Genomic DNA, 25713 nt, shown 5'->3' with positions numbered 1-25713 from the left:
CTAACAGTCTTTCTGCTGAAAAGGGCTTTTTAATATTCAGAAAGATGCCCCCATCGCTATCAATACTACAACTTTATGAGTGCTAAAAGTCAAATGTGAGAGCAGGGTTGTATGATTTCCCTTAAAAGGATTTTGTAGCTCATCTCTCAGACACAGTGAGGCCATTCTGAACATGGTTCCAGCGCGTCAGACACAGGCTGACTGGCTTAGACACGGTCAGCCCATTAGAGATATCCTGGGAGGATTTCAGGTATGAAATTGAGAGGAAGGAGGATGCTACCGAACCACGCCAGCTTAAGTGGGAGCTGAGGCGTCCATATCAGGGAGGGGGGAGGAAAAAAAAAAAAAAAATGCTGGGAAAGTGTGTGTTTGTGTATTTGTGTGTGTGGGTGTTAAATAATACTTTTTTTCCCCCCCTCTGTGTGTGTGTTTGTGTGTGTACTCTCAGGTATGACCGCAATAAGCTGCTTTTGAAGGAAATACACAACGTTCAATACGTGTCCTGCATGAATCCTACAGCCGGGAGCTTTACCATCAATCCACGACTGCAGGTACACACACACACACACACACACACGCACACACAGTGTCCTCAGAGTATATTGTGCTCTAGTGGTTATGCAACACACTGCTGAGGCTACATGTGCCTTAATGTCTCTCACACATGTTACCATGGATGCATTTCCGTTCACACAAGGTGAACCTGTGCACTATTTTACCATTTACACTATTTCGTTTAGTAATGTGATGTTTCACTTTGTGTATTTATTGCATTTGTTTACTTATTGATTCATTCGTCCTCTCATTCATTTCCTTGTCTAATGATGCACACGATTGGATTTTGGCAAAACTGTAAGGAAAGTGAGTATTTAAGCATTTATGCACTTAAGAAATCAGTTGCAGGTTGCCCAAGTGTGGCAGAACGTTATTAACTTAAAATTTGTTTGCTTGTGAAATATCTCAGGTCACACTGATGTAAAATTGTAGCTGCAAAACGTTATTCCACATTAGAGCAGCAGATTGTAATGTGTACTTTTTTTCCCCACGTTTTTTTTATTGAGTGTCCTTCAAACTTATAAACCAATGCAATATATAAAATAGCAATGATATACTTCTTAAAAATGTATTTTTTTAGTGCACATAAATGAGCAAATGGACAAAATATCACATAGGGCATTTCAAATGTCACAAATTAAAACACAAAAGTACTGATGAAAATGTACATACTTATGTAGATAACCATACACAAATAAATAAACAAAATAAAAATAATCAGTAAATAATTTAAAATAATAATAATAATAATAATAATAATAATAATTCACATATATACATACAAATACTCACTGTAATATGTACATTTGTGTACTTGTCTTACAGTAGGTCACATCTCAAACACTGCAAAATTATCTCCAATGTATTTAGGTAAAGGAATGTCTGAACATAATGGAAGTCAATGTCTGCCACTTTGAGGGTAAAGAAAGGTACTCTGAGTAAAAATAATAACTTTGAAACCCAAAATAATGACTTAGCACCTCCAAATAATGAGAAACTTCCACAAAATATTGACATTATTATAAGAAAAAAACCCCGAGATAATTATTTTGAGAAACTAACTCATTATTTTGACTTGCAGGGTCTAATTTTTTCACCACAGTGGCAGAAATTAACTTCCATTAACCACAATATCCTGCTTACCTCTAAAGTCTCCCACAGACTGTGAGATTTCAGTAGCCTTATAAGTTTATCAGCAGCTTCCCACTGTGATGTGGGTCTAATAAACTTGAGAATAATGTGTGCAGAAAATCTACTGAATCGCAAGAATTGAACATCATCAGATCTTTTTGAGCTGCAGGAGTTGTAAACAGTGAAGCCTGAGCTAAAGGTCACAGTGTTACAGTGGACTGAAAGATCCCAGAAAGGACCCCAAGAAAGCTAAACGTGCCTGTCATGTTGATCAGTGTGTCATTTCCTGCTGGGTTCCTTGGTTGTTGGTAGACATAGGTTCAAACAGGTTCAGACATTGTTAAACTAAATTCCTGATAATGTCCAGAAAAAAAAAAAATTGTTGTGATATATCAATCGAAATAATACATTCATGTTTGGCACTATATTACAAGGTCATTCTACATTCAGTTATGTGCTCATAGGTTAACTGGTTAATCTAAATCGCTCATAGATGTGAATGTGAGAGTGTTTGTTTGTCTCTATAGATGCGTTTCCATTTCTTGAATTACCACAGCGAGCGGCCATCTTGTGTGGCAAGCGGTCATTAATAAGTATGAGGGTTGTGCAGATATCAGCCGTCTGGCTACAGTGAACTGACTGATGATGTGAGCTAGCTCAATGCACTTGAAATGACGTTTCTGGCTAATTTCGTTTTGATTTGGAACCAGACTGAATGATACACGGAATTTAAATACATGTTATGTACAAAATAAAATGTACCTTTTTGATAGCTGATGGGAGTAGCCAATAAGATTTCTCCTGTGTGACTGTTTTGCTGTTTCTCAGTTTCACTGTTGCTTCGATGGAAAATAGTAGTGCCAAAACATGGGAAAACACCTCACCCAATCCTGCCATGCATGTACAATGTCCACAAATGACGCTGCCGCTCTTCTCCGTTATCAGCCAGGGCACCAGAAAAGGGTCTGTGGTACACTGAGAATGGCGGACTCTGGCAGTGAAAACACACCTTTCTCCGATGGTAGCATGCTTTACATCTTGGACCCATCCACTTACAAAATAATTGTACGCTTCCAGAGACTTTTGTCCTCTCAATTCATCAAAAGTGTACGCACTAACTGTGTGAAGGAGGTACTTAGCAATGTCCATTTCCTGAACATCGGGGTACACCTCATGATTACACGACCACTCCTCTTTCGACATTGTGTAGGAATCCTTTCCATCGATATAAAGTAATTTCTCATCATATCTTGCCTTGCAAACATTGTTTAATGTGTCCCTGTAAACAGCCTTCACCTTGTCGCCAGGTCTGGAGGACGTTGTCGCCATGATCTCAACACTCAAAATTGGGTCAGTGAATGAACAGGAAGTAAACATGACCGCTTGCCACACAAGATGGTCGCTCGCCGCAGTAATTCAAGAAACGGAAATGCATCTGTATGTCAGACCTGCGATTAACTGGTGACTCGTACAGGGTGTACCCTGCCTTCACCCATAAGTAGCTGGGATAGGCTCCAGCGACCCCCGTGACCCTAGTGAGGATAAAGTGGGTTCATGAATGAATGAATGAATGAATGTCAGAATGACTGACTGGGACAATAGCTGTCTGTGAAACCCCCTAATGTGTGACATTAGGCAATTGTTTGTTTGCCACAACTAAAGATATTGCTACTGTATGTTTTTTTTTTCATCTTTCATCTGGACCCAAAATCACACTGTGTATAGTGGGCTTAAGGAAACTTGACATTTGTAGCATGCAAAAAGCTGTTTTTGTTTAAGGTCACAAACATCAGTTAAGGTTAAAGGAGTGTTTATGATTGAAAGCAGCCAACTTTGACATCTGGGGATGTTCTGAAACCACACCGTCTAAACACCCAACCATGAGCATCACAATACCTCCACTCTAGCTGAAAATGTTTCTGCCTCCCCACTCCCACTTCAGTGTCAGATTAAACATCCCATTCCCATTCTCAGGGCATCAAATAGTGTGGTTTTGTAAAAGCCGCCGGTGTCTCAGTGATATGCACTAGGTGCCCTTTGGCATCACTTCACTTATGCACTGGGTTTGAATTTGACTTCAATGTTAAGTCAGTATTAGACGCCTGAAGCGAATGCTGTGGCTGCATCGACTCCAGTGTTAACCCACACACAGCAACGCTGGAGGCTTTTAGACCAGACTTTCCCATTGGAACGCAGAGGCATGGTGCTGATTTTTTGAACCAAACATAAGGTTTCAAAACAATAGTCCACAAACCAGCTAGTGACGTCACACATTCTATTCATTTTTTGGTCAGTACACTGCAGAAACAACCTTTTGTTTATTTATTTATTTTTTTCACCTTTATTTTACCAGGCAAGGCATTAAGAACAGTTTAATTACAGCATCAGCCTGGCAAGTGCAAGAAAACACTTGGGTAAAAAAAAAAAACATCTAAAAAGAAGCCAAATATCCTTAAATATAAAAAATTCAGTCTTTTGTTAAACAAAGTATCTGCCAAAAGGAAAAGACTGTTTTTTGGCTATATTTCTTAAAACAAGCATTAAAGTCTAGCCTCTATAAAATCTACTTAAAAAAGTTAAATTCCCAAACCTAAGGAAGTTTTACTTTTGTATTTCAAGTAACAAAACCCCAGCTATTTAATTCAGACGTAATATTTCTAAATGTAGAAGTTGTGAAAGTTTTGTCAGTCCTGTTTTTCTGCTGGAATATGAGGCAAACAATTGTTTTTGTTTCTTACTAGTCACATGTAGCTCAGCACTAACTGGAATTTCTTATGACTAATTTCCCAGAAAAATGATTTTTCACTCTTTTCAAATTTTTTATTGATGTATATATCATTATCAATATCCATTTTGATGGGATCCTGTAAAAAGTTCACTTATGGCTGTTTACTGTCTTCAGAAATCCTGTAAAGTTCAGGGTTCCCAGTTTCATCTCATTTATTGAGGAGATCTGCTACTTTTTTTGTTAGATTTTTTTAGATTAGTTGAAGTGAAATACCTCTGGGAATATGATGGGAATATGTTGACACCTGTAGGAGACTTTTTTTTTTTTTTTTTTTGCCATTTTACTAAAAAGCTGGTCAAGTACACAATGTAAAATCAGAGATGGATAAAACTTATTAAAATGTGCATTGTCCCTCTAAACACACTCATTAATCTAAATGCGACTTTGCCAGAAGACAATGACACAGGTTGAACATAAAATAACCTATACTTAAATTTAAAAACTTCATAGTAAACAACCACAAGGTGACCTCTTAAGTTATCGTGGAAGGCAGCCGGCTGCATCATTAGCGAGGACCCACATGTTTACTGCTGTCTTATTTATTCTCTGTCTGCCTCCACAGCGACACTTCTCTGTCTTTGCCCTGTCCTTTCCCGGGGATGAGGCCCTGAGCACCATCTACACCTCCATCCTGTCTCAGCACCTGAAGGGTGAAGGCTTCAGCGCTGGCCTTCAGAAGAGCTGTCCCACCCTGGTCCAGTTAGCCCTGGCCCTGCACCAGCGCATCGCCACCACCTTCCTCCCCACCGCCGTCAAGTTCCACTACATCTTCAACCTGAGGGACCTCTCCAACATATTCCAGGTGACAAATATAATTCAAGGATTTATCTGCTTAGTCTTTTTTTAAAGTGTTCTAGGATATGGGTCAGGATTTATCTAAGGAAACACACAGTATAAAAATGACTGATTCAGAGGCAAAGGTGTGTTTTTGTATTAATGGAAGGCTCCCACCTGGGTTTTAATCGACAGCTTGTTTGCTCAATGAGTTGACTTGTTTTGTTTTTTAGCTTACGGCCGATAGGCCATATGCTATTGTCGTCATGCAGTGTCCATCGTCGTCGTCGTCGTCGTCGTCGTCGTCGTCTGTCGTCTGTCGTCTGTCGTCGTCGTCTGTTGTCTGTTGTCTGTTGTCTGTTACAAAACTTTCAATCATCTTCTTCTCCGAAACTACAATTCCGATTGACTTCAAACTTGGTATACAGCTTCTTTATGATGATGTCAACAAAAGTTAGTGAAATTATTTGGATCCAGATCTGATTCTGGATTTTGTGCAACTTTGAAAAATTTCCCCATTATAAGAGATAGGAAGTGGATTGATGCAATAACTCAGTAAATATAAATGATAACAAGTGTAAATTTCTACAGTCCAGCCCTGATGGGGAGATGACCAAAACATAATGTCCACATGCTGATCAGGATCTTCTTCTGGATCCAGGAACTTACGGAAAATTTAACATGGGCTCTTATGGGGAAAAAATTTCAGTCGTCTTCTTCTCCGAAACTACAGTTCTGATTGACTTCAAACTTGGTATACAGCTTCTTTATGATGATGTCAACAAAAGGTATTGAAATTATTTCCATCCGGATCTGATTCTGGATTTGGTGCAACTTTGAAAAATTTTCCCATTATAAGAGATAGGAAGTGGATTGATCCAATAAATCAGTAAGTATCAATGATATCAATGAATTTGAATTTTTACAGATCTGACTGGAATATGAGCAAAACATGGGCTATTTCTATAATATAATAAATACACATAACTGGGTGATAATAAATGGCTTCTGGATACATTTCCCAAAGCTGTTACTTTGGCTGGTAAGCTACAGGGCCATTGGTCCTGTTTTTATTTTTTTTTTCCTAATAGGTAACTCTAGTTTTGGTTAAGATATTATGGCAACAAGACTGACAAAAGGATTCCATTATGCAAAGGTTTCATGACGTTTACAGGTACTTTACTCCAGTTTTGCCAGTTAGCATAACTTAGCTACACTGTACTGCATTAGTCTGTCTGCCAGCTAGCATTAATCAGTGTATTAGGAAATGGGTTGGCGTTACTGTTCACAAACACTACAACACAACTGTACATGTTCACATTTAGCATGAAGCTTAAAGTACTTGGCAGTGTTTATCACAACATTTCTTCATTAGCTTCATTAACTGTCTGTATTTTCTCGAAGTTAGCATTAGCTTGGTGAATTTCACCCTTTGCTTTTTCACAGCTTCACTATCTTGCCCAAATGTATTCACTTTTGGATTCAAAAAGCCTAAGATTTCAATAGCCAAAATGTCAAACTTCAGAATGTATACTAGTATTCACCAATTTACTAGAAGGGGATTGATAGATGGAAAAGTAAAAACAAAACAAAACAAAAAAAAAAAAACACAGGTCAAGTGTATTTGTATGAGCTAAAATGCATGGATATTGGAGGTGATTTTGTCATTTAGTTATTAAAGATACTGCAGTACTTGGAGTACAACTTGACAGTTATCACTGAGCTATTATTAGCAAATCTGTAGTGAACGAGCAAGAAATAACAGATGCCAGGTCTATATTTTTAAACAAAGAAAAATGAAAAAAAAAAAAAAAAAAATTCTAACATGTAATGCCCTATTAGGGGGCGGTAAATGGCAGCTCAGTGCTCCTAATGTTTGATATGTGCTAATGCTAACTGCTAATGCTAATGCTTGGTACTGTGTGTGTATTAGTATGGGTAAAATGCAGACTCAGAATTTGCCTCTGGGGTCAATGAAATGAGTTAAAATTTACCTTAATATTAAATAACCTTTGTGGCCATTTCAGTACTAGTATCTGTATTTATGAGGTGCCCTTGAATGCACCATGACATCTGGATTCCTCACAGCACAGTAGAAAGTTGTCAGATCACAGGGTATTGATGCTAAAGCGTCTATAATATCAGAACAGGGCTGATCAGAAGGAAAAAGAAACTTGAGGATGATTTTGACTCATTAATATATTCATTAAAATAGACAAATTAAAAAGCTTGAAGTGGGATATGATGACTACTTGCTGATAATAAGATAACAAATGGATTTCTAAAAATCTCTGGAGTACGCAGTTAGAATGCACATATTTAAGGTTGGTAAATCTTTCCTAAAATGACTTTGATCTCATTCTTTTTATGATGGTTTTATTATAGGAAGAGGAAAAAAAAGCTACAAATCCATACACGTAGCATACACCTTTTCTACTTTTTGTATCAGAGGATGAACACGTTTTTGAAGAAAAATGACCTTAGGTTAATCTTTGGCAGTGAAATTACCTTGAAAGTTGCCTTTAAAGAGTTGTACTCTTCCACTCATTACTCCCTTTTCTTTTTTTCTTTTAAGAAGTTTTATATTTATGCCTTGATTCTCTCCAGCTCTGCTGCTCACATGGAAAGAGGCAGGCTTCTGTCACTAATTTCTCATCTAAATGATTATTGATTTAAGAGCTGGGTCTGAAAGCTGGAAATAAGTCTGAAATAAGTGTAACAGAAAATAGAATGGATTTGCACTTGCACGGGTGTTAGTGATGATTTAATGTATTTAAATGAATATAATATCAGAGCGCAAAGGCTGTCAGGGGAGAAGCTTTTTGGGCGATATTTCTGTCAAAATCCTCCACGGTTTCATGGAGGGCAGGCTCTCTCATTTAACACACTCCGTTGTATAATTAATGCTTTAAGCCACTCAGCTATAGGAACTTCATTTTTCACATTTCCATCCTGAAGTTTACAAAGACAGCTCCAAGTTCTTCTTAAAAATATTGCTCATATTCTGCGTACAAATGTGGAATTCCATGCTGACATCTTTGAGGCTGAATTCTTTTTGTGTATCAACAATGAGTCAGACGGTGGTGGGCCGGTAATAGATGAACCATGATGCGATTATTTGGATGAGGATGGTGTTTTCTCATGTTAAGTCTTTAGACAGGGGCAACAAGTACGTCTTAACAGTAAAGCCAAGCAAATCGTTGTCAATTATTGCTCTGTTAATACGATTTTAGGACTAACAGAAGGATTTGATGTCAGCTGTGGGGGTTTCATTTGACAGCCCATTTGCCTTCTGAGTTAAAAGGATGTTTTTTTTCCCGTACAAACAGCTTTACTTCAACTGTGGTTAAGATGTCACGCAAAGATCTTCAAAGAACTATGTTGCACAAACATTTCATGACGTTCACAGTTACTGAAAGGTGGAGGTGACGAAATCAGGTTGAAAAACATATTTAAGCCATTTTATTTTCATTTCATTTCATTTATTTATTTGCATCAGACATGTAGTTACAGTCCATAGAGTATAATGAGCTTTAAAAAAATAATAAAAAGGGTTATAAATTTAAAAACGACACGCCCGCACACACCCTGTCTTCAACAACAAGTATAAAGATGCTGGTGCCAGTATTTAACAAGTGTAGAATCAGTATAAAAGTCAGAGTTAACAATTGTAAAAATCACAGCATTTCTAGAATGACTTAAACGCAGTATAAAATTCAAAATTGCTTTCTGTAACATCTCATAATAAGAACGAACATTATTAAAACAGAACATACCACTAGCACTGCAGCTACGATAAAAACCATGTATAATACAGAATGCATTGTTAAAAGCAACTCTGAGTGAGCAGTACAACGTTTAAAATTAATCCGTAAGTAACGGAGATAAATATTCGAGCAAAAAGATATGAACAATTTATTCTTAACAGTAGTGGAACAAAAATAAAACCTGCGAATAAAACCTAAAAACAGAGGCAACGACGAGATGCAAGTTATTTAGTATAAGTTCTATCCATTAGGTAATATGAGCTTTAATCTGATGATGCATATGCTTTGTCAACTTGTTATTAACGCTAGTGCAACATAGAGCAAGTGGCTGAAATCACTCTGTGGCATTTAACCTAACTTGTCCTAGTTAGCCACAAAAGACCCTTTATATAAGTTCTGCATCTGATTGTACTGTCAGGAGTACTTAGCATACATTATGTTGCATACTTAGCATACGTTGACATTTCGCAATGAATGTAATTCAAGCTCTGATTAATACAGAGGTGGCTTGGCTCTGCAAAATGATAAAATATATGGAGGAATATGTCGGAATGAAGCAAAAAGAGAATATAAACAGTTTTTATAGTGCAAACGGCAGCGAAGTAAAAGCATAACGCATAAAAAACAAAAAAAACTTTGGTCTTATGTGTGGGGTCATATTTTGCTAAACCCACTTTTATTAGTCTTTGGTACCTTTATTTGTGTATTTGGGGTGAAAATCGAGTGGATTTCTAGAACCTGTTTTAATTCCTGCTTTATTTGTTAGGTTTTATAACTAGTTACATCACAACATTTGCATATATAAGGTGAAGACTTCCGACGAACATTTCTCAGAGTACGCCATAATTGTTTATCAGCAGCAGCGGTTGTAGTCCATGCTGAAAAGATAGATAGATAGATAGATAGATAGATAGATAGATAGATAGATAGATAGATAGATAGATAGATAGATAGATAGATAGATAGATAGATAGATAGATAGATAGATAGATAGATAGATTCAGTTCCATCATGGCTCAAAGCTAAACATCAAAAGAATAATTAACCCTTTAAACCCTGAGGCTAACATGGTCCTTTTGACTTTTTTTTTCTTATTTTGACTCGAAAATACGCTGTGAGTGAGGGGGTTTTTTTGCCCATTTTTCCGGAGCACTTGGAACATTCAAAATGTAGCAGTCATTTACAATTTAGTGTTTGTCATAATTCTGCTAAAACAGCTTCTTCTCCAGCCTCTACTACAGGCACGAGTGAAATTACTATAATATCCCAATGAAGCCTAAAGCGTAATGTATCAGGATTCAGAAAATTTTGGAATTTTTCCAATAGCACAAACTGTTGTCACTTTTCCATTGACCCTCAAATTGCGCAAATATGACTTACACATAAAAATTTGCCGAATGGTAAAATGACAATTTCGCCAAAAGGGGAAATTCAGAAAACAAAATACAGTCACCACTCCACAAACACAGTCATACCACATTAGTAATCAATAAATAAATATACGCAGAGTATAAGTAGCTGTGAATAACTTAGAGTAAAAAGAAGTAGAATTAAAAGACAAAATGTGTTTTCTACCTATCACATAAAAACATAAAAGCATAAAAACCCACCTGAGGATTGAAGTGTTAAATGTCCAAAATATTTCCAAACTTCGAGCTGATTACCTAAAATGTTCAGTTGTTGCTTATATTAACAAACACAAGTGGCTGAATGGGACAGAAACCACCGTCAACAACCAGGAGGGGGTGGGGCGTGAAGTGGCTCATTTGCATTTAAAGGCCCAGCGCTCAAAACCACCTTTCTGGTGTCATTACTCACAAATATTGTCAAAGATGGACCTGTGGAGTTGAATTAATGAAGAATTCAGACCCAAGCAGAGCATTTACAGTTTATGTAGACCACAGGGAAATGTTTTAAAATGCATAATTCCATTTAAAAAAGCAAAATATCACTCCTTTAAATGTATGTTTCTCTTGTACAATTTACCATATTAAAGTCTGAGCACACACACAGGCTCCTTGTTGTTTTTTTGTGTAACACTGTAGAAAATATTGCACTGCAGTAGTCTAAAGCACCCGCAAAGTCAAATTTAAATGTAAATTGTTGTAAAAATCAGACCACAGCGCTCCCACCAGGAAAAAAACAAACAAACAAAAAAAAAACACCCTTGACCCATGACACACTGTTCGTTTCCTTGAGCTTTTTAAGCATCAAACTGACGATAGACCAGCCAACCAAAAACCCACTGAGCAGTGACTTTTAACCATCCAGTTAACAACCGAACAGCCTGTTTGACCAGTCGACCAAACTTCGAGCCGATTACCTAAAATGTTCAGTTGTTGCTTGTATTAACAAACACAAGTGGCTGAACGTGACAGAAAGCACCGTCAACAACCTGGAGGGGGCGGGGCATGAAGTGGCTCATTTGGATTTAAAGGGCCAGCGCTCAAAACCACCTCTCTGGTGTCATTACTCAAAAATATTGTCAAAGATGGACCTGTGGAGTTGAATTAATGAAGAATTCAGACCCAAGCAGAGCATTTACAGTTTATGCAGACCACAGAGAAATGTTTTAAAATGCATAATTCCATTTAAAAAAGCAAAATATCATTCCTTTATATGTATGTTTCTCTTGTACAATTTACCATATTGAAGTCTGAGCACACACAAATGCTCCTTGTTGCTTTGTTGTTCAACACTGTAGAACACAGGTGTCAAACATACGGCCCGGGGGCCAAATCCGGCCCGCCAAAGGGTCCAATCCGGCCCGCGAGATGCACTGAGGTACACTGAAGATATGAACAATCAGTGATGTCAATGTCATTTTAATTCAGGTTCCACATACAGACACATACAGTCCAATAAGGTTTCAAGTGGGTCAGACCAGTAAAATATTATCATAATAACCTGTAAATAATGACAACTCCAAATTTTCTCTGTTTTTTTTTTTTTTTTTTTGGTGTAAAGAAGTAAAATTACATGAAAATGTTCACATACCAAACCATACTTTTATAAAAAATGTGAATAACCTGAACAAATATGAACAAATGGAAACGTCTTAAGAAAAGTAAATGCAATTTTACCAATATTCTGCCTGTTACTAAATGTTTTGTTCAATTGTAATGCACATGTGTAAATGATAAACTGATAAACCGAAGCATAATATTGTTAAAATTGCACTTGCTTTTCTTAAGACAATTCAAGTTATTCATGTTATTCAGATTTTTAAGGAAACACTGTAGATGTAAACCTGATCATGATATAATTTTACTTTTTTCACTGTTATTATTTTACTGGTCCGGCCCACTTCAGATCAAATTGGGCTGAATGTGGCCCCTGAACTAAAATGAGTTTGACACCCTGCTGTCAAAAATATTGCACTGTAGTAGTCTAAAGCACCTGCAAAGTCAAATTTAAATGTAAAATGTTGTAAAAATCAGACCACAGTGCTCCCATCAGGAAAAAAACAGACAAAAAAAAAAAAAAAAAACACCCTTGACCCATGACACTCTGTTCGTTTCCTTGAGCTTTTTAAGCATCAAACTGACAATAGACCAGCCAACCAAAAACCCACAGAGCAATGACTTTTAACCATCCAGTTAACAACCAAACAGCCTGTTTGACCAGTCGACCATCAGCTGAGGTGCACGAAAAGGAGCTACTTACTGAACAGTCAGCTCAATACATCGCCACAACGCTGAAAATGAAGTTTAGTCGTGCTAACCCGGAAAAACGGAGTGCTGAATTCAATATGAACTGAATGTTTCAAACTAAAATTGCCCTGCTGGCTCTAACAGTTTACTTAAGTCAAGTATATTCTGCTGTCAAATAACCACAGAGAGTTTTTCCACTGCTCCTTTCTCCGCCTGCAGAGAGAATATAAAGAATGCCAGAAAGGGGTTCCTGGAGCTCGTTTGAAGTTTTTCTGCCTAACTTATTCTGCTCTTGGCTCTAACACCTTAGGACAGCTGGGAAGAGGTGAGCAGCCTCGCAGCTCACAGTTCTGCCTCAGCTGTAATTCCCCTTCTGTACCTTTTGCTTCTGCACCCTCAGAAGTATTAAAAAAAAAAAAAAAAAAAAAACCTGGCATGACAGTACAAACACTCCCTCTAATTCCGAGCAGGAGGCCTAAATGGTTGTCACTCATGGTTTTCTCGTCTGACGTTTCAGATGTTTGCCTCAGTCAGAAAATAATTGGGGGACTTCTTTGTGATTCACTTTGTTTTTCTAAACTTTGGAGATGTAGCCAAAGGGAACCGTCTCATTATGATCAACTCTAATGAGCCAGAAAGTTGGGCTGAGAGGAAGCGTATGAGCTTACAAAGGTGTTTTTAAATGTGACAAAAGAACTGGGTCCAGACAAACTCAAGGTTACATCTTTATGAGAGGATTGTTGTTGCTATTTGGTAACAAATTAGCAGGTGAGAGAGACTTTTTGGTGGTTTTGTACCAAATGATGTTGCGTATTTGTTTCTGTCTTGTATGGCACAACATTAAATATCTAGGAATTTTCTGCAGAGATAATTTGTCTACAATGATTAGGCTGATTTTATAGAGGAGTGGATATGCGTGTGAAATAAATATAATAAGAAACTGCTGAAATATGCTTGTTTAGCTAGTTTTTGCTGGAACCCACTCATTTATTGAGTCCTCGTCAAGGTCAAGGTTTGTCTGGGTTGCTTGTATCCATGATAATAGTCTGAGCACTGACTTCTACATAGAGGACACGGATCAGGTTTTCCATAAAAATCTTGAAAGGCAAAGTTTGTAACATTGTCCATATCAATAATAACCATTTTCTATCATCTTTTCTAACCCTCTGTCGGTGTGTGATGGTGTATTTACCTTCAGAGACCCTGCGCTCTCTGTTTGGGTTTTCTATTTTCTTCTTATTTTGCTGTGTTAAGATATTCCTGGGCAATGACCTTTGGGCAGTGAGTTTGTACCTGCAGCTGGAAAATAACAGCGTCTCCAGCGTGCATGGCTGGAGCAATATAGAAACGAAACAACTCTGATTATTCCGCTCCTTCTTTTTCCTCCTTTTCCCACTTACTGCAAAGTTCGGTCAGAGAGGCAAAACTCTGGGAAAAGCACATATTTGCGCTCACATATTTCAGCATCACAGCTGAAACAAGAAGTTGCGTTTTTAGGTTATAATTGCTTTGACCAAATATTTGTATTTGTATTTATTTATTTAGTTACAGGACAGTCTGTATTGGCATTAGTTACAAAGAACAAGATGCATGCATCAGATTTAGCAGAGAAGCTAATTTCCATCTGTTGTCCTGGACAAACAACAAACATAATAAACAACACTTAGATTACAAAGTCATAATATACTGGAAGAAAACCGTTAAACATGACAGATATAGGAAAGTCTGCTCAGAGTGAACGGCTTCAGCCAAATACATAAAATGGTGCTTACATTCTAAAAATACACAAACTTTCCTAGAGCAAGAATAAGATATAGAAGATAGAACAAGAAGGAGAGAAGAAGAGGAAAAAAAGAGAGCAAGAAGGATAAATAAATAAATAAATAGATAAATGGGCTAATTGTGCAATTGCTACCCAGACATAGAAAAAAGTACACGTAAAAACTATTGAGCTAAAAAATTCAATAGAACTAAGCAAAACAGTTTATACAATATATGTGTGCAGAGATTAGTACAGTACTTAATTTGTTTGACCAGACTGGAATCTTTGCCATAGACACTTGAATGTGTATTAGTGTTGGCAGTGCTGGTTACCTAGGAGCCATTTTTTTTTGTTGCATTATACAAACACTTGTAAACGGAGCAGGTATTCAAGTTGGTGGGGAGCCCATTCCATACTTTAACAGCCTTATGTGAGAAGGCTGTTTGTGCAAAAGCAGAGCTTTGATTAGGGATATTGCAGTCACTGTCTGATGTCGATCTGAGGGCCCTCAGAAATAATGTTTTACTTTTCTATTCCATATTTTTTAATTCTCATTTTCACTCCATTGTTCACTTGATGGGGTGTAGTGAATGAGTTTAAACCATTCTATTTACAAGCACAAGTGTGAAAAATTGCGTATTTTGCCTTTTAGTTTGAGTTCTTCCATGGTTCTTTTCTGGAACAGTATCCAACAGTAGTGACCGTTAGCATAGCAATGTCAACTCATCTAACTCCCGTAACATAGACTCCAATACAAACTTCACACAAACACACAAACAAGTGCAAAAGTTACATAATGAATGTTGTAAAATTTGCAGGATTAATATGTTTTTTTTTTGTTTTTTTGTTTTGTTTTTTTTTTACATTGTGCATTATGAATCGGTAGTAGCGTTACCCCATAAAGACCCAGTGCTACTTTTATGGCAATCCCCAAAGTAATTTTTCTGTCTATTTAATCTTTCTTGAGTGATTTATCACCATTTATTACAATATTATTGTCTGTATTTTGTCTTTTTTCAGTGTAGATCATGTATTTTCCTATTATTAATTCACTGATTATATAGATGTTCATAAAAGCTGAGATTAAAGTTGAGTGTTATAATATCAGAAAGAGAGAAAACTGAAGAAAAGTTACTTTTTCAACAAAATCTATCATTAACTGAACATGAAACAAGCGTGTCCATCCACTGTCACTGATCGGACTCTGTGGGTTTTACAGGTGAGTCAATGTTGTAGAAGATGACGGTGTTTCCATGTTCACTACGGAGCCTCTCAAAGTCCAAATGGGTCATATCTGATGACCATGAAAAGATGACAAACTGTATTTTACACCAATTATTTACAGATACTGATAGGATTAATGGATCAACAGGTATTATACATTACAGATCAGTGCATGGTTTTGGTCGCCAGTGTCTGTTTGGGTCTTTATGGGTTAATGTTGCGAGTGTCATCGGTGCATGTACATGTCATTTGAAGTTATTACTTTCAAATCTGTGAGCACTAAAAGAGTTCATTTAGACTGTTATAACCTGTGTTAATCTGTTTTGTTTTGTTTCATTACACTGAGGAATTCCCGATGACTGAAAACAGCTCACACCCTCCCAGAATGACTCACTAAAACTGCTGGTGGTTACAGAGCTTCTACCTTCTGCAATACTGTTTTTTGCAGTGACACTTTGCTGAAACAATAGCACAAAACAACAAAATCGGTAGAGCTCTTCATTATTATGAAAAGCGTAAAACTATTTTCAGTTCATTATGAAACTGGATAAATTAGACTATGGCAGGTCTCCACAGTCTAGGTAATTGCGATAATGGGAAACACTCATGACTCACTAGCAACACTCATATGTTTTCGAGAACCCTTATACCAGGGCAAATCATGTTCTATCAAACTAATCTTGTAGAATACTCATGGACTCATTGAACCGTTTTTCCAAGATCTGCTACCCCACCTTTAATGACAATCTATAACACAAATATGGCAACATCTGGATTTTACTGATCGGGCTCATAAGGCAAGGCAAGTTTATTTGTATAGCACATTTCAGCAACAAGGCAATTCAAGATGCTTCACACAGGACATTGAAATACGCCAGGGAAAAAGAAACACATTTAAAACATTATAAAAGAAACATGTAAAAGGTGATTAAAGACAGCAAGTAAGAAAACAACACATAAAATCCAAGAATATAATAACACACACATATTAAAGTAAGAGTTGCAGTGCAGAGTTGCTAAAGAGAATATAAAATTTAAGAAGTCAAAAGCCTTTTAGTCAAAGGCAGCAGTGAACAGGTGAGTCTTTAACCTTGACTTAAAAGAACTCAGACTCTCAGCAGACCTGATATTTTCTGGTAGTTTGTTCCAGATATAGGGAGCATAGAAACTGAACACTGATTTTCCATGTTTAGTTCTGACTTTTGGAACACAGAGCAGACCTGCACCAGATGACGTGATTGGTCTGGATGGTTCATACTGGACTAGAAGGTCTCTGACGGATTTTGGGCCTAAACCATTCAGTGCTTTATATGCTAGCAAGAGAATTTTAAAGTCTATTCTCTGAGAGACAGGGAGCCAGTGTAGAGACCTCAGAACTGGACTGATGTGGTCCAGTGTAGAGACCTCAGAACTGGACTGATGTGGTCCAGTGTAGAGACCTCAGAACTGGACTGATGTGGTCCACTCTTTTGGTCTTAGTGAGGACTGGAGCAGCAGCATTCTGGATCAGTTGCAGTCGTCTGATAGACTTTTTAGGCAGACCAGAGAAGATACTGTTACAGTAGTCAGCTCCACTAAAGATAAACGCATGGACAAGTTTTTCAAGGTCCTGCTGCGACATCAGTCCTTTAATCCTAGAAATATTCTTGAGGTGACAGTAAGCTGACTTTGTAATTGTTTGTACACAATCATTGAAGGGCCTGTCAAGTTGGGGTCGGGTATGGACGCAGCTGTGTCGGGCATGGGCTCTATTGTGGACACTCAAGCCTAATTGGAAAGCAATGTCATACGCACATGACGATAGGAGGGGACGGCGGTGCGTGAATGGATTTACCCCTCCCACTTGTGGTAGTTTTACGGATATTTCGTATCAGAATTGACCATTAACCCTTTCATGCATGAATTATGACAACCTTAATCAAGAGTTGTTTTTTTTCCTGAGTGTTTCTATTCCTCTTTAGGCATGAAAAAAATGTAAAATTTTTTATGAACCTAATTTTCATGGAGTTCCAAAAATGTCCACTCAGCTGGACACCATGTGTTTAATTTCAGAAGAAAAGAAACATGTATTTACTGATATACTGTGTCAAAACTAGGAAATAAAAAACATGTTTAATGCTGCTAATCTGATGTTTTCTCACATTTTAACATACCTGCATGGAGATAATATGCAAAAAAAAACAAAAAAACAACAACTTTACAATCTAATAAAAATTACAATTTTTTTACACTCAAACATGTTAGTGTAGATCAGGTTTATATAGAACAGCAAAGTTACAGTAATGCTATGAATTACAGTGTATGGGATGATGCATAAGCGTCCACTGTGTTGGCTGATATGGAACTAAAACAACAAAATCCATAAGAGAACACCTTTGAACAGCTGTCCACTGTAGTGACCACTATGCATGAAAGGGTTAATATTACTGATGTCCTGTGGTAAAGTGGCATTACCCCACATGCCTATGTAAAACTAATCCAGTCCAAATAGTGCTTAATATAACTTCTTGGCTGCTGTAAAAGTGAAAATGTCACTTTGAAGCACATTTCTACTGCCTGTTTCTGTGCAAAGAAAGTTGAAGATGAAGACTATTAGGATTCTAAAGCCAACTAAATACTGTATAAGGAAACTAATGAAAATTAATAATGAAAACATCATGTTTCCTTTTCTTTGATGTGGTTTTGTCTTGTCTGTACATATTTGCATCATTTTCATCTTGTTACATCACTTCTTTTTCCCAGTGTTTGTTATGTGTTCCCAGTGTTTGATATATCCAACCTCTGGCAACAGTAGTGTTTCATATGTGCCCACTGTGATAAAGATGCTGAAAACATGTATTATTCAGCCCTAATAGTAAAGCACAAAATTTACTTTCTGTTCCCTCTGGTCCCTAAGCACTTTCTTACAGCCCTCTGTCTTTTTTCTCTGTACTCCCTGTCTACATAAATCTCAACTTTCTCTAGGCGCTGTGCGATTAGTAAGCCCAGTGGATGTTAAATTAGACGTAGTATAAGTGAAGTACAGTAGCCAAATTCCACTAATAAGGCAAGACAAACAGTTTGGAGTCCGACTGGGAGTGTTGTCAAAGAGCTGTGTTTGCCAGCGCTTGCGCTCTGCCATGACCAGCGGGCATATCCGAGGGCCTGTCTTCTCCACGTCAGCCTAAATGAGCTCCTCGAAGCTCGGGAGGCAAGGGAGGAGAGATGGATGGAGCAAAAAGAGGAGGACAGAGACGAGGGAGAAGAAGAAAAGAGTACAGGAGACTCATGGAGCAACAAGACTGAAGGCGAACTGTACCGACTGCACAATATGTCTGTATGATGTTCGGCGGATAGTCAGCTGGGTGCGTTTGTTAGCGAGGGAAGCATTGTTTGGGGCTCAGAGCAGCTGTCAGGCTACGAGGAAACCCGACAGACAGACGGACAGATACACGCCGACACTCAGAACTCTCTAATCCCTCTCCTCTGAGTTGAACAAAGCAATGAAAGATCAGGGACAGAGTGGATCTGCCAAAGTTGGCTGGAATGGAAGGAAAACAAAGTTCCCCACTCCTTCTGAGTTTGCTAGCGCTTCTGCTGTTTGTTCGATCGCTACGATGAACAGCTAAGCCTCGAGTATGACTGTTATATAGGGTTGCCATATGGTGTTTTGTTTTGCTCAGGCACTTTTTACACAATAAATGCAGGGTGTTATGATTGACACCATTAAGCAGTGAAATGGAGTAGAAAAAGAAAGATCTATTAAAAGTCAAAGGATTAGATCGTCCCCACATTCGGCTAGAAAACATCTTTACTTTTGTAGATTTAGAGTAGCGGCGATAATTCTGGCTCAGTGTAAGTCTTCGGTACACACATGCATGTGCGCACACCTCCCATCTGCACCATTACACAGTGGATTTAGCAGCCAATTGTCACATTCAGTGGGCTCAGATATGAAAGCAGATCAGATTCAGCTGGCTTTACCCCCGGAGATGATTCTGTTGATTAGAATAAGTTCTGGGGCTGGAAACACACAACATCTGCTTGCCTCTGCCTCTGCCTCCTGGGTGACAGTGCGCAGAGGGGAACAAACAGTGCTCGGGCGCCCTTTTTTTTTTTCGTCCGTTTGCTCATTCTATATGGCACCTGTTATGTGAGGCACCTAGATTGCACCCAGTTCTGCTCGGCTGCTTCATGATCAGCCCTGTGGGAGAACTATCACGTCACACAAGCCTTCTCTAGAGACACATTAATCATCAATCATCCATTAAACACCTTTCTGCGTATTGTTTAGATTTGTGAGTAACAAACAGAAAAAGAGTTGGTTTATTTTAAGCCATGCTAGAGGTGTGCCTCGACTGAAGTATATTTAGATCTGCGAAAATAATAAATATAGCTGCAGATTTTGTATTAAGACCCAGGAAAGTAAGACAGACATAGTTTTAACCTCTCAACTTCTCTGACTGTCTATCAGTATTCACTTTTCCATTGACCCTCAAATTGCGCAAATATAACTCGCGCATATATTTTTTTTTTTAATTCACTTTTTATTGTCATTCTGTATCAATGTTGACAAAGATATTCATTTTAAATGTCATCAACATTATATTAATCTGAATGTCCCATTTTTTAACAATGAAACAAACAAAAAGAACATAAACAAGTAGGGAGTGAATTGCAGTTATTACATTGATTATATCTAATTTTCTATACAAAAATAAAAGCATCAAAGTCCGGTCTGCGTGGCATGATGTATTCCATCCATTTCTTCCACTGTGTAACAAACAAGTCCTTCTTATAGTTCACCTCTGCAGTAAGTCTCTCCATCTTATATATGTCCACTGTAATGTCCATCCACATGCTCAGCGTTGGGCTTTCTGATGAAAGCCATTTTCTTGTGATGGCTTTTTTGGATGCTATTAGTAGGATATTAAATAAATATTTGTCTCTCTTTGGCCATCCTTCCGGTATAAGTCCAAAAAATAAAGATTTACATTCAAAGGATAAGTGACTCCCGATAATTTCTTGTGTTTCCTTATGTATTTCCTTCCCGTAATTTTTGATAACAGAACAATTCCAGAAGAGATGATAATGATTTGCATTTGTATTACCGCATTTTCGCCAGCAAATTGGGGAGCTATCTCTATAGTGGGACTTTTGATGTGGTGAAATGAAATATCTCATCAAGCTTTTCCAGCCAAACTCTTTCCAGCTCTGTGAGCTACTACACTTCCATTGATTTTCCCAGACTCTTATCCACTCTTCTTCATTCAGATCCAGTCCTCCCTCTATTTCCCATTTTGTTTTTAAATATAAAGTGGAATGTGTTTTCATGTTAACAAGCCCTTTATATAGATCTGAGGTTATACCTCTATTTTTGTGTGAATCATAAGCCCTTATGAATACATTCAATAACTGATTACTTTTTTCTGCTAAATTTTTTTATTTTTTCATTAACAAAGTGTCTCAGCTGTAAGTAACGATAGAAATCTTGTGTCGCGCATAAAAATTTACCTAATAGAAAAACAACAATTTTGCCATAACTCATTTTTTGATTAAAAGTTTTTGCACTGGCAAGAGGTTGTTTTTCGGGCATAGCGCAATTGGTATGTAATGCAAAACTGCAATGGAAGGACCTTTTTTCCGCAACTAGAGTCACGTGAATAAAAAAAAAAAAATGGATGTTGACAGAAGTTACAACAAGTGAAGAAGAAGAGTTTTAAAAGAAACAGCGCAGTATTTGTGGACACACCAGGAAACCGTGTTATTTTTCAATTTAGTACGGTATAGAGGGGTAATATATAATAATAATGAATATATCTGTAAATCAACACGATATTTACGTTCGTCCCCATGTTTATGGAACGACTTCTCATGTCATCTCGAGATAATAAAAAAGCAAATCATCGCATTTGTGATTTAATAGAAAAAATGACATTATGCACTTTCGTTTTTTCAATATTTAATAAATATCAGGTAAAGTTTTGCACATATGTCCAATAGAAAAACTACTACTGACATTGTTGGGACACATAAAAATACTCAAGGCCTAAAGACTGTTGACGAATAATGAAGTAACTTTTCGCTTTAACCCATAAGTGCCCAAACATCCACCATTGACCAAAATCATTTACTGATATAAAATGTTTAATAACTTCTGAACTGCTAAACCTAGAAATGAGTGTAAATAATTGGTGTTAAATGCAGTGTGTCATCTTTTCATGGTCATCAGATATGACCCATTTGGATGCTCAGAGGCTCCGTAGTGAACATGGAAACACCGTCATCTTCTACAACATTGATTCACCAGTAAAACCCATGGAGCTGGATCAGTGACAGTGAATGGAGACAATGGGTTTATGTTTAGTTAATGGTATGTTTTACTGAAAAGTCACTTTTTCTTGAGTGTTTTTCTGTTTTTGACAGAATAACCCTCAAAGTTAATTTGAGCTTTTATGAGCTTCTACAAGATCAGTGAATTAAATGTAGTAAAATACCTGATTTTCACTGAAAAACATAAAATAAAGAAGATAATACTACAATAAATGGTGATAAATCACTTAAGAAAGGTTAAATAAAGAGGGAAAAAGACATTTGGGAGCTGCCACAGAAGTAGCGCTGGACCTTTATGGATTAAAGCCTGTACTTGCAAAGAAAAATAATAAGATAAATACAATACGGATTCTACTTGGGCACTCACTGGCCACTTTATTAGGTACATCCATTTAACTGCACAGTAATGCACATCTACAATAAATATCTAACAGGCCAATCACAGGGCTGCAGCTCAATGTTTTTAGACAGGTAGACGTGGTTGAGATGATCTGGCGAAGTTGAAACCAAGCATCAGAATGTAGAAGAAAGATGATTTAAGTGGCTTTGAACGCAGCGTGGTTGCTGGTGATAGACGGGCTGCTTTGAGTATTTCAGAAACTGCTGATCTGCTGGGATTTCCACACACAGTCGTCACTGGGGTTTACAGAGAATGGTGAGAAAAAGAGAAAATAGAGAGTGAATGGCAGCTCTGTGGATGAAAGTGCTGGGTTAATGTCAGAGGTCAGAGGAGAATGGTCAGACTGGTTTGAGCTGACGGGAAGGCAACAGTAAGTCAAATAATGAGTGGTTACAACCATATCTCTGAATGTGCGGAGTGTTGAATCAGATGGCCTACACTCACTGGCCACTGTATTAAGTCCAACTGGCACAAAGAGGTGTACCTAATAAAGTGGCCGGTGAGTGTACTTGCAAATTCTCACTTATAATCTTATATTTTATTTGATTTTATTGCATCAAAGTCAAATCAATTTCCCCAAGGGGTTAAGTAAACTGTTAAAAAAACAAAACAAAACAAAACACAAAAACATTAAAACTCATTCTAGTATTGTAAAACATAAAGAAAGTTAACTATTTTAATATACTGGGTTACTTTAAAGATGATACTGATTTTGGTGGTCATTCCATTATCTACTTTCCCTGAATTTGAAGCTTTTGTTTTTATGAATTAGTCCAGGTCTGTTAGCAATGAGGAATGACACATCTGATGATCTCAGGGCGTGGGATGGAATTCAAGGCAACAAGAGTTCAGATAAAAGTCAGAGTGAAGTTTCTCACAGCTCTGAAAGTGACCATTAACTCAAAATCCTTACAGATAATTTGGCTGAATTATGAAAACCAAGGTGGGGTTTGATAATGACCTCTGTTTAGAAACTCCAGTATTTCTCTATGGCTGGATTGCCCTTTTCACCTTTCAGCCCCCCCACTCTTTGTCCCCTCTGACCTTTATCATCCCTGGTTTTTACCCCTCGGACTACCGAGGGGGTATTGTAATCATTTTGTCGTCTGTCTGTCCATTCAACGACATAATCGCATTATCTGAAGAATGCATTGAGATATCTGCACCAAATTTATACTGTGGCTGCATCTTGGCATGGAGCAGGAGCTTATTGAAAATAGATGACTTTTACATACTTTTTCAAGGTCAAATGGCCTTGTGCAGTCATAATATCTGAGTACTTTCAAATATAAATATGTATGTCGGCTAAAATTTGCTTAGAGCTCTTATTTATGTCTTTGTGCATAAGAAATCAATATAAGTGAATCCCCAAAGGAACTTTGTGTTGGTAAATGCAAGTTATGCAAATTTACAGGATTTCAGTTCTGTTGCAGCATGTTGATGGTCATATGAACTATGTTTTCAGCTCAAAAATATCCAATTTCATCACAATTAATGCTATATTTTCATGTCACAAATGGCCAAGCTATATTTTTACTGAATTTACCTGAAAAACAAATATTCTATTCTTTTAGATTCCCCGATTTTTCCTACAAGGTTATATACTACAGATCACGTTTTATTTTTACAGGTTGCAATATGGAGTATGGTGCTGATCCATCCTGCTTATGTTACGCCAATACATACACTGAACAAAAATATAAATGCACGACTTTTGTTTTTGCTCCCATTTTTCATGAGCTGAACGCAAAGATCTAAAACTTTTTCTATGTACACAAAAGGCCTATTTCTCTCAAATATTGTTCATAAATTTGTCTAAATCTGTGTTAGTGAGCACTTCTCCTTTGTCCTTTGCTGAGATAATCCATCCACCTCACAGGTGTGGCATATCAAGATGCTGATTAGACAGCAGGATTATTGCACAGGTGTGATTTAGGCTGGCCACAATAAAAGGCCACTCTAAAATGTGCACTTTTACTGTATTGGGTGGTCCAGGGGGGTCAGAAAACCAGTCAGTATTTGGTGTAACCACCATTTTCCTCGAACAGTCTTCTTCATGAATTCTCTGAAACAGCTTTGGAGATGGCTTATGGTAGAGAAATGAACATTCAGTTCACAGGCAAAAGCTCTGGTGGAGATTCCTGAAGTCAGCATGCCAATTGCATATTCCCTCAAAACTTGTGACATCTGTGGTATTGTGCTGTGTGATAAAACTGCACATTTTAGAGTGGCTTTTTATTGTGGCCAGCCTAAGGCACACCTGTGCAAAAATCCTGCTGTCTAATCAGCATCTTGATATGCCACACCTGTGAGGTGGATGGATTATCTCAGCAATGAAGAAGTGTTCGCTAACACAAATTTAGACAGATTTGTGAGCAATATTTGAGAGAAATAAACCTTGTGTGTTCACAGAAAAAGTTTGAGATCTTTCAGTTCAGCTCATGAAAAATGGGAGCAAAAACAAAAGTCGTGCATTTATATTTTTGTTCAGTATACATTAAGAATGTCACACGTCACTTTTTAAATCAACAGTTTTCTAATAATAAGCATTTTTATAAAGAAATAACAATTCTGTGTTGTTATTTACTCTTTAGTATGATGATAAATTATACAATAAATAATTCTGATCCTAGTTTTTGCACAGGGATCATTTGTGGAAACGGTGACATGGCTGCCGAGCATCAGTATGATGGGATCTGTAACAACCATGTCACATCCGTCCACTGCCACATTTTGTGTTTTTGTTCAGCTGTTATTGTTTTAGATCCACAATACTAACATTTATGAATAAGAGGAGAATTAGCAATAGTAAGTATATAAGTTTATTACTAATAAAGTACTAGTACTGACCAGAGCATCATGGGTAATGTCACGTCCGTCCACCAGCAAAAGTTTTCACATACACGTGCTATTCAAAATCCAATATTTCTGAAAATATAGCTTCCACTATCAAATAATATCAGTAGTCTGTGCACAAATGTATTAGCATTATTTCAACACAGTTCTATGCATTTCTTACAACTTTTTTTTTTTGACAAAAATGGCCACTCATTTGACCCCCTGAGTAAATTTTACCTGATGTTTCAGAATCAGCTTTATTGGCCAAGTATGTGAACACATACAAGGAATTTGGCTTCGGTTTTTCTTTGCTCACAACATACAATTTCAACATGAATCCAAAACAACATGAACCCAATCACACTTGAACACAGACCTAATATAAACAAACATTCAACTAGAGACAAGTTTTTTGTTTTTTTTTTCCAGAATCGACAACAATGGGTTGAGATTTACAGTGGATTTATATTGTAATATGTACAGAGTGCAAATGTTTGACACAAAGACAA

General features: G+C 37.4%; 1 protein-coding gene across 1 annotated transcript in view; it reads left to right on the top strand.

Annotated features, from left to right (window-relative positions):
• The window catches only part of dnah9 (dynein, axonemal, heavy chain 9), a 344949-nt gene that overhangs the window by 156446 nt on the left and 162790 nt on the right, over nucleotides 1–25713 (top strand). Inside the window, exons 46-47 of the mRNA XM_030122326.1 lie at nucleotides 449–551; nucleotides 5037–5276. Of these exons, the coding sequence (XP_029978186.1) occupies nucleotides 449–551; nucleotides 5037–5276 (343 nt within the window). The remainder of the gene's footprint in view (nucleotides 1–448; nucleotides 552–5036; nucleotides 5277–25713) is intronic.

Source organism: Sphaeramia orbicularis, chromosome 19, assembly GCF_902148855.1.
Source record: "Sphaeramia orbicularis chromosome 19, fSphaOr1.1, whole genome shotgun sequence".
NCBI lineage: Eukaryota > Metazoa > Chordata > Actinopteri > Kurtiformes > Apogonidae > Sphaeramia > Sphaeramia orbicularis.
Note: the sequence above shows the minus strand (reverse complement) of the source record. Positions and strands in the feature narration are given on the sequence as shown.